The 10059-nt window shown below is 43.1% G+C and overlaps 1 protein-coding gene across 1 annotated transcript in view; it reads left to right on the top strand.

Moving 5' to 3' along the window:
* The window catches only part of iffo1b (intermediate filament family orphan 1b), a 26596-nt gene extending 17027 nt beyond the window's left edge, over positions 1 to 9569 (top strand). The window contains exons 5-9 of the mRNA XM_021590398.3: positions 105 to 292; positions 2753 to 2879; positions 3265 to 3360; positions 3826 to 3956; positions 4228 to 9569. Coding sequence (XP_021446073.2) covers positions 105 to 292; positions 2753 to 2879; positions 3265 to 3360; positions 3826 to 3956; positions 4228 to 4336 — 651 coding nt within the window. The 3' untranslated portion in view covers positions 4337 to 9569. The remainder of the gene's footprint in view (positions 1 to 104; positions 293 to 2752; positions 2880 to 3264; positions 3361 to 3825; positions 3957 to 4227) is intronic.
* The last annotated feature ends 490 nt before the right edge of the window (positions 9570 to 10059 follow it).

Genomic DNA, 10059 nt, shown 5'->3' on the forward strand with positions numbered 1-10059 from the left:
TAGTCTGTCTTTCTGTCTGACGGTGTCTGTCTGTGTCAGTCTGTCTGTGTCTCTCTCTCTCTGTCTATCTGTTTGTCTGTCTAAGTCTCTCTTTCCACTCGTAGGTCCCTAACACCCAGTCTGCCATCAACTGTCGCCCCCGGAAACAGACCCCGCTGTCCGTCAACAGTAGTGAGGGTGATGAGACTATCAGCACCTCGGAGAGCGATGGAGGCCTGCCCAGAGAGGAGGAGCTCTGTGGCTCGTCAGCCAATCAGATCAATGAGGAAATGCAGAGGATGCTCAACCAGCTGTGAGTAACATTACAGGACTGGTGTTTGTTACATGTATAGTTTCTCTTATCAGGCTTCTACAGGTACAACCAGCTTCTACACTGTCTATACTCTACCATAGTAAAGGTATTAGACTGATAAGAAGGAATCAAATCAAATCAAATTTTATTTGTCGCATACACATGGTTAGCAGATGTTAATGCCAGTGTAGCGAAATGCTTGTGCTTCTAGTTCCGACAATGCAGTAATAACCAACAAGTAATCTAGCTAACAATTCCAAAACTACTACCTTATAGACACAAGTGTAAGGGGATAAAGAATATGTACATAAAGATATATGAATGAGTGATGGTACAGAGCGGCATAGGCAAGATACAGTAGATGGTATTGAGTGCAGTATATACATATGAGATGAGTATGTAAACAAAGTGGCATAGTTCAAGTGGCTAGTGATACATGTATTACATAAAGATGCAGTAGATGATAGTACAGTATATACGTACGTATACATATGAGATGAATAATGTAGGGTATGTAAATATTATATTAGGTAGCATTGTTTAAAGTGGCTAGTGAAATATTTTACATCATTTCCCATCAATTCCCATTATTAAAGTGGCTGGAGTTGAGTCAGTGTGTTGGCAGCAGCCACTCAATGTTAGTGGTGGCTGTTTAACAGTCTGATGGCCTTGAGATAGAAGCTGTTTTTCAGTCTCTCGGTCCCAGCTTTGATGCACCTGTACTGACCTCGCCTTCTGGATGATAGCGGGGTGAACATGCAGTGGCTCGGGTGGTTGATGTCCTTGATGATCTTTATGGCCTTCCTGTGACATCGGGTGGTGTAGGTGTCCTGGAGGGCAGGTAGTTTGCCCCCGGTGATGCGTTGTGCAGACCTCACTACCCTCTGGAGAGCCTTACGGTTGTGGGCGGAGCAGTTGTCGTACCAGGCTGTGATACAGCCCGACAGGATGCTCTCGATTGTGCATCTGTAGAAGTTTGTGAGTGCTTTTGGTGACAAGCCGAATTTCTTCAGTCTCCTGAGGTTGAAGAGGCGCTGCTGTGTCTTCTTCACGATGCTGTCTGTGTGGGTGGACCAATTCAGTTTGTCTGTGATGTGTACGCCGAGAAACTTAAAACTCACTGCCCTCTCCACTACTGTTCCATCGATGTGGATAGGGGGGTGTTCCCTCTGCTGTTTCCTGAAGTCCACAATCATCTCCTTAGTTTTGTTGACGTTGAGTGTGAGGTTATTTTCCTGACACCACACTCCGAGGGCCCTCACCTCCTCCCTGTAGGCCGTCTCGTCGTTGTTGGTAATCAAGCCTACCACTGTAGTGTCGTCCGCAAACTTGATGATTGAGTTGGAGGCGTGCGTGGCCACGCAGTCGTGGGTGAACAGGGAGTACAGGAGAGGGCTCAGAACGCACCATTGTGGGGCCCCAGTGTTGAGGATCAGCGGGGTGGAGATGTTGTTGCCTACCCTCACCACCTGGGGGCGGCCCGTCAGGAAGTCGAGTACCCAGTTGCACAGGGCGGGGTCGAGACCCAGGGTCTCGAGCTTGATGACGAGCTTGGAGGGCACTATGGTGTTAAATGCTGAGCTGTAGTCGATGAACAGCATTCTCACATAGGTATTCCTCTTGTCCAGATGGGTTAGGGCAGTGTGCAGTGTGGTTGAGATTGCATCGTCTGTGGACCTATTTGGGCGGTAAGCAAATTGAAGTGGGTCTAGGGTGTCAGGTAGGGTGGAGGTGATATGGTCCTTGACTAGTCTCTCAAAGCACTTCATGATGACGGAAGTGAGTGCTACGGGGCAGTAGTCGTTTAGCTCAGTTACCTTAGCTTTCTTGGGAACAGGAACAATGGTGGCCCTCTTGAAGCATGTGGTGACAACAGACTGGGATAGGGATTGATTGAATATGTCCGTAAACACACCAGCCAGCTGGTCTGCGCATGCTCTGAGGGCGCGGCTGGGGATGCCGTCTGGGCCTGCAGCCTTGCGAGGGTTAACACGTTTAAATGTTTTCCTCACGTCGGCTGCAGTGAAGGAGAGTCCGCATGTTTTGGTTGCGGGCCGTGTCAGTTGCACTGTATTGTCCTCAAAGCGGGCAAAAAAGTGATTTAGTCTGCCTGGGAGCAAGACATCCTGGTCCGTGACGGGGCTGGTTTTCTTTTTGTAATCCGTGATTGACTGTAGACCCTGCCACATACCTCTTGTGTCTGAGCCGTTGAATTGAGATTCTACTTTGTCTCTATACTGACGCTTAGCTTGTTTGATTGCCTTGCGGAGGGAATAGTTACACTGTTTGTATTCGGTCATGTTTCCGGTCACCTTGCCCTGATTAAAAGCAGTGGTTCGCGCTTTCAGTTTCACGCGAATGCTGCCATCAATCCACGGTTTCTGGTTTGGGAAGCTTCCATGTGCATTTTCTCCAGAGGCCAAACAAACATTAATAAACAAACATTTGTGTGTGTTGCAGGCGGGAGTGTGAGTTTGAAGATGACTGTGACAGCTTGGCCTGGGAGGAGACAGAGGAGACTCTGCTGCTGTGGGAGGACTTCCCAGGATGCACTCTGGCTCCAGAGACCACCCACCAGCCAGGAGAGGTATGGGGCGCTTTAGAATGTTGATGTTTAGGTATTCCATAGTAACTCTATGGGGTTAACTAATGTTAGAGCCTTGGAAGTAGTACCTTCAACCTCAAGTACACATTGATGACATGGTGCAATACCTTTGTCCAAGTAGTTATATTGTTTTAATGATTTGTACGGATATCTTTATGCAGAGGCTACACACATTAATTAGACATTTATCAGGAGTTTCTGTATTCACAGTTACTCAGATTATAGTATTGTCAATTTGTATTTTCCAGGAAATTATTTTGAATAGAGCTAGAGCACTTCCATTTTTTTTCCATTCCCCTCTCTCTGTCTTCCCCTCTCCTTCCTTCCTTCTCTCCCCTCCTTCCTTCCTTCTCTCTCGCCCTCTCAGCAAGAAGACCAGTGTCTGGAGAAGGTGATTAATGACACTGAGGACTTATTCAAATCCAGGGAGAAAGAATACCAAGAGACCATCGACCAGATTGAGGTGTGGTGGGGGGGTCTAAGGCTATGTTAATGTTTGACAGTGTGTTTCTCCCCAGTATGACTCTGCTACAGCTAAGAGTGATGTGTTTCTCCCCAGTATGACTCTGCTACAGCTCAGAGTGATGTGTTTCTCCCCAGTATGACTCGGCTACAGCTCAGAGTGATGTGTTTCTCCCCAGTATGACTCGGCTACAGCTAAGAGTGATGTGTTTCTCCCCAGTATGACTCGGCTACAGCTGAGAGTGATGTGTTTCTCCCCAGTATGACTCGGCTACAGCTAAGAGTGATGTGTTTCTCCCCAGTATGACTCGGCTACAGCTAAGAGTGATGTGTTTCTCCCCAGTATGACTTGGCTACAGCTAAGAGTGATGTGTTTCTCCCCAGTATGACTCGGCTACAGCTAAGAGTGATGTGTTTCTCCCCAGTATGACTCGGCTACAGCTAAGAGTGATGTGTTTCTCCCCAGTATGACTTGGCTACAGCTAAGAGTGATATGAACCGTCACCTACATGAATACATGGAGATGTGTTCTATGAAGAGAGGCCTGGATGTGCAGATGGAGACCTGCAGGAGACTCATCACCCAGAGTGGGGACAGGTACACTCACTCCCTCACTCTCTGCCACCGGCATTCACTTCTCTCTCTCACGGTTTCTCTTTGGCTCACTTTTAATGACCTACAGTAGTTTACAGTAATCTGTACATTTTCTTTGACTAAGTTTTAAACGCATTCTTGTGCCTACTGTATACCTGTTATTGTCTAAATGATGCATTCCCCCTAAAATGGTCTTCTTTCTCTCTCCCTCTCTTTCTCTCTCTGGCTCTACCTCTCTCTCTTTCTCTCGCTCTCTTGCTCGCTCTCTTTATAGTAAGCCTGGCTCTCCTGTGGCTGTGGCTGGTGAGGAGAGCGTTGACCAGGCTGAGAAGGAAGGGACAACAGCGTCGCCTCCTCTCTCCAACTCTCCTCCCAGATCATGACCCATCAAGACCACCTCTATCACATGACCGTCATTCCATCCAACCACAGCACCACTCCGCCGTCACTATAGCAACGCCACGTTTCCATTCTAACCACTAGATTAGTCTATTTTTAATTTTCTTCAAGCTATCTTCATTCACAAGCCTCAATATAGGAACGTGGCAGATCAATCTGTTTTAGCGAGGGTGTAGTGTTGTGTTTCCAACAGATTTTAGTCCCCTCTACTGGAAAGTGGTATTACTAGCACCATGGAAGTCTGTACATAAGAACCCACTGTTTAACAGAGCAAAGGTAACGAGGTAATGGATTGAAATACACAACTTGAATTGAGAATACCTCATAGAAACATATGAGCAATATTTGAATGAACTCATATGAGTTGTAGGCTAGCGTGTACTCTTAAGGTAGTTGTTGGTACTACAGAGAACCATGGTATTAACTCCTATAGCATGATCCATTTCCACACAGCCATAATGATAAACACACCACACACACACACACCAATAGATTCATGTCAGGCTAGCATAGCAGATCATTCTAACAGTGTGCTGCTGTCCTGTTGCAACATTATGAGGGTTGTTTTCAAACTCACCTAGAAGTATAACACAGTAAATATAAGCCTTAGGGTGTGTTCGTAAATTCACTGGAGTGCCAGGGTGCGCTCTGGGCGTTCGTAAATTCAAAGCATTGTCAGATTGTCCGTTCGTAAATTCGGAGTGTTTCGCTCCGGCCGAGGAGTAGGGTTGATCCGAGCCTTCTGACCTCACAACGGCAGTCAAGCACTCAATCTAACAGACTAACGTTGGCTAGCTTGCTAGCTTCTTCCAGACATAAATGAGAGAACACCGCACTCTGACTATTTTACTCATTCTAGCAGAGCTGGTTAGGCTGTTTTTGTTATCCAGAGTGTTGGTGACTGTAACTGTGATGCTGGCAACAATTTCATTACGCTTTTTTGCCTACGTTTACTGACACCGGCCATATTCAATGTGTGTTGAGCGTTAGTAAATTCATCAAATGAGCGTGCTCTGAAATCGGACTAGATAGCCAGAGACAATTTACAAAGCAAAGCCTAGTTGGCAAGAGAGATAAACTCTAGATGAATCACTTTATTAGCAACAAAACAGAAATATAACGTTACTGTACTGGACTAAAATAATATCAAATCACAAATTTTATCAAACATCTACACTTCATTCATATGTATCAATGAAAACTAGAAAAAAGTCAAATAGTAAACTAAACTCTAAGATGCAGTCACTCAGATGGCGACAATGATATCCCTGTGTGTGATTCTGAACTCACATTTTGAAACAAAAGCCTGCCAGTCTCTCTGCCCTTTTGTTGACACCAGACAGGTTGTCATGGTAACATTATTTCACCGTCCTGTTTCACTTACCTGGTATTTACTAAGGAATTATTGGATAACATTGTGTAACATTGTATTCTTTCTTCAACACAACTGGTAACTAACTACCTGGTACTAAATGTTACATAGTGGTGCTTGTTTCACTGAATCCCAAAGAACCCCAAAAGTAGTTTTATTGTAATTATAATGTAATACCATTTTACTGTGTCGAGTAAATGGCAACTATGGTGAGAAAAGTTCGCTAGAGCACATAATGATCTGGGACCAGGCTAGTCATAGGCTCTGTGTCGGCTCTATATGTGGTAGTGCAGTGTGAATAGTGTAAATACTCTGTTAAAGCTGATCTGAGGTCAGCTCTGGGGCCTTGTCCTGATCTCTGTGTGTCTCTGTCATTGACACAGGGAGAGGGATACATATGACAAAGGGCATTGACACCCAAGTGTTATTATACCTACGAGCTGTCTAATGTATACTAATGTTTTGTTTAGTTTCCAGCAGCAGAGAGCAGAGGAAGGCCCTGCTACTCTGTCCTCCAGCAAGGAGATAGGTAGGCTCGGATATGAGAAGTTAGATAGGAGAGATTTGTGTATCTGTTCTGTACTCTCTATTTCTATGTGCTGTAGTCTGATCTGGTTGGTAAGGACTCAAATGCATCAGTAGTATTGTATCAGAGAGAAATGGAAGATTGATGAACAGGCTATAAAAGACAGAATGTCCACAGATGAACAAATAGACAGACAGACAGACAGATGAATGTACAGTACGGATAGATTGACAGATTAATGAATCGATGGATAGAATGATGACCTGCTGAGATCATTTATGTTTGCTACTTGAGTGTCAAAGCAACTGAAAACAAGCAATCTGAATGAACTTTGAGAAATATTGCTGAAACATTGTAATAGAAGTACTAAATACTGATGCTGAAAAGCTATCTGACACGGTGCTTGATATGATCTAACCTATTTTTGAGCTTAAAAGTTAGCCGTTTATAAAGAAAGAGCAAAGCAAATATGTATATTCAATAATACAGCAGTAACAGCAGTAATAACAGTATTTAATGTCACAGAAGAATAAGAATGATATGTACAGAAGTAGGATCTTAATTTGATCACTTTTGTTGCTTAGATTATTCCTGTTCTAAAAAGGCTTCTAAAGTTTGTAATTTCCACTTTGAAATTTCGGACTTGATTTTCCCTAATGAAAAATGCATCAACCCCTACAAAATTGGCCATTAATTATAATCCACGTAATAAATCACATTTCCTGTTGCTGCAGAATTTTTTCCTGCTGTAGCAAAATGGCTCAAATTAAGTTTCTACATCTGTAATAATTCGAACTCGTACACGTCACGAATGTAAACAATTATTGAAGGAAAACTTATTTTATTTTCTCCACTTGTCACTTCATGTTTGTAGATGTGACAAAATAGTGAAATTGTTAGAGCTGAGGAGTAGATTTCCTCTCTGTTAATTCAACATACACTATGTTATTATACAGTAGAATGTAGATGTACAATACATTTTTGTTCCTCTTCCTTGACATTGAAATATGCATTACTTTGAGCATAAAACACTCGCTTACCTCAGATTAACAATATTTAATAACTCTTTACTTTGAGTATTAAACACTCTCTTACCTCAGATAAACAATATTTAATAACTCAATAATAGAACACAAGGATTCCTTCACAAATACTATCTCTTTATCAACAACCAAATGGAGGCTTCAGTTTAGTTCATTTCATTTGTGTTTCTTTCTTTTTCTTGTTTGATGAGGAAGATGTTTAATCAGGTGCCGTCTGCTGGTCACACCTCAATATTCTAGTATTGTAGAAGGGTTTCCAAGGCTTTCTCTGAACGATTATATAGGTTGTGAAGAACAGGTTTTGGAACCATGAAAAAATGATATGCATGTCTTAAGCTATGTATTGGATATGCCATTCCTTGGGTGTTTCTCCTGACCACATGACCTAGGTTCTAGACCTGGCTATTCAACTCTTAGACTACAAGATCCGGAGCCTGCTGCTTTTCTGTTCTACCTGATTTACTAATTGCACCACCTGGTGTCCCAGGTCTAAATCAGTCCCTGATTAGACGGGAACAATGAAAACATGCAATGGACCTGGCTTTGAGGTCCAGAGTTGAGTTTGAGGGTCCTGTGCTATAATGCTTGGGTTTTTTCTGCTCGGGTCATATGGCCAGTAAAACTCCTGGCCCTAGCGTTCCTGCCCTTTGGCCAGAACTGGAGAATAAAATGGAGAATAGAAGGCAGCAGAGAAATAGTGAGAATATGTTTTTCTTTGTATATTTTACTACACGCACAGAGAGACACAGTCTCTGCAGTATGTATGCATGAGTCAGCGTGTATGTTTAGGAGAGTGTTCTAATGTCCTTGGTTTTTAAAAAGAGTTTTACTGGTTCACTTACCACATGAAGAATGCAATAGTCCTAAAATGCACACTGTATTCCAGTGTCTGTCTGACAATAGACAAATTCATATCCTCTTCACAACTGAACTGAAGGCTAACGGTATAACTGAATCATTGTAAACTAGAGTGGTAGGGACCATACAGTGATGTGTTCTGCTGACTGGATTCCCATCTCTACAAATCGCCTTGAAATACTGTATATATATATAAATCAAAGATGTACAATAATCGCTCTAATATTCCAACAATAATCCACTTTCTTCATGAGTGTATGTGATTACAAAGTAAATTCTTTTTAAAAATGGCACCAAAGTGTAAAAAAAAAAAAGAAGATTACTACTCAAATGCTTTAACATAATGATGGTATGATTGCTATGATATTGTATGCATTAAAGGAAAACGCTATGTTGGATATATTGTATGTTTAAACACTGGCAATGCAAGGAGGTCCACAGTCAGAAATACTTAAGTGTCAGGTTCCCAGATTTGGCACATAGCTGAACTTTTAATGTGGATGGAGATATTTGATTGGTCCTTAATATTTCTCATAGACCAGGAGCCAATGCTCTTGCTCTGTGAGGACCAGTGTATTCTCTGGTCCATATATTTTACCATCAACTAATTCCATCTGGCCTGAGTAAGCTAGCATGCAGGTGAATAGACTGAGTTGTCAATGAGAAGACTGTTAGGAATCACCAAGGCCTCATTTACTAAGCATCTGCACCAGTGCCATGTTTACACCTGCTCGGTTCAAAAGGGAACGAGTCATTGAACAAAAGGTCAAGGGACAAGAAAAGTCTGTTTTCTGTTTCTATCTTTGTATCTCATCTTATAATTCCCTCCGAAAAGAGCAAGTGTAAACATTGCACTGCTTGGTAAATCAGGCCTTGGTTTTTGTTTTGGTGAGGTGTGAGTTCTGTGAAACTGGACTGTCCCCTTGAACATGTGTGCTTCATCACAGAGCTCTGTGTACTGACAGAGAGTTCATCACAGAGCTCTGTGTACTGACAGAGAGTTCAACGCAGAGCTCTGTGTACTGACAGAGAGTTCATCACAGAGCTCTGTGTACTGACAGAGAGTTCAACGCAGAGCTCTGTGTACTGACAGAGTTCAACGCAGAGCTCTGTGTACTGACAGAGAGTTCCACGCAGAGCTCTGTGTACTGACAGAGAGTTCCACGCAGAGCTCTGTGTACTGACAGAGAGTTCAACGCAGAGCTCTGTGTACTGACAGAGAGTTCCACGCAGAGCTCTGTGTACTGACAGAGAGTTCCACGCAGAGCTCTGTGTACTGACAGAGAGTTCAACGCAGAGCTCTGTGTACTGACAGAGAGTTCAACGCAGAGCTCTGTGTACTGACAGAGAGTTCCACGCAGAGCTCTGTGTACTGACAGAGAGATGGAATGAAGAATAAAAGATACAGCTGAGCAATATGATTGTGTGTGTGTTTTTTTTTTGTGTGGATTTGGTGAGTGTATGCTAGAAGCCCATTTGCATTGGCTGCTATGTGCGTCTGTGCTTCCTGAACTCCACCTGCCTGGTAAGCTAACTTTACAAGGACAGCGAGATAAAATGTTTGTGACAAACTGTCTTTCACATCTTAAAGTATGTGTCGAAAATGATGAGACTTTGGTTCAGAAGCATTAGTCACCCTGCTGACATGCCTGTCTTGTCTGCCTGTCTGTCTCTAGCTTATAAATACACCACAACATCACTGTCAGTACACAGTGGGCGGGAGAGACAGGAAGAGAGAAAGATGTCACAGGTGAAGGAAATAATGACACAAAGGATGGGTAGAGAAGAGAGAGACACACCTTAAAGAATAATAGTTGGAGGGGGAGGGGGGGTCGAAGTTGTAGACAACAAATACTTGGCATTTGGTGTGGTCTCTACAGTGCAAAAGGTAAGACTAGATTATTTTAT

This window comes from Oncorhynchus mykiss, chromosome 3, assembly GCF_057628025.1.
Source record: "Oncorhynchus mykiss isolate SJ-2025 chromosome 3, ASM5762802v1, whole genome shotgun sequence".
NCBI classification, from domain to species: Eukaryota; Metazoa; Chordata; class Actinopteri; order Salmoniformes; family Salmonidae; genus Oncorhynchus; species Oncorhynchus mykiss.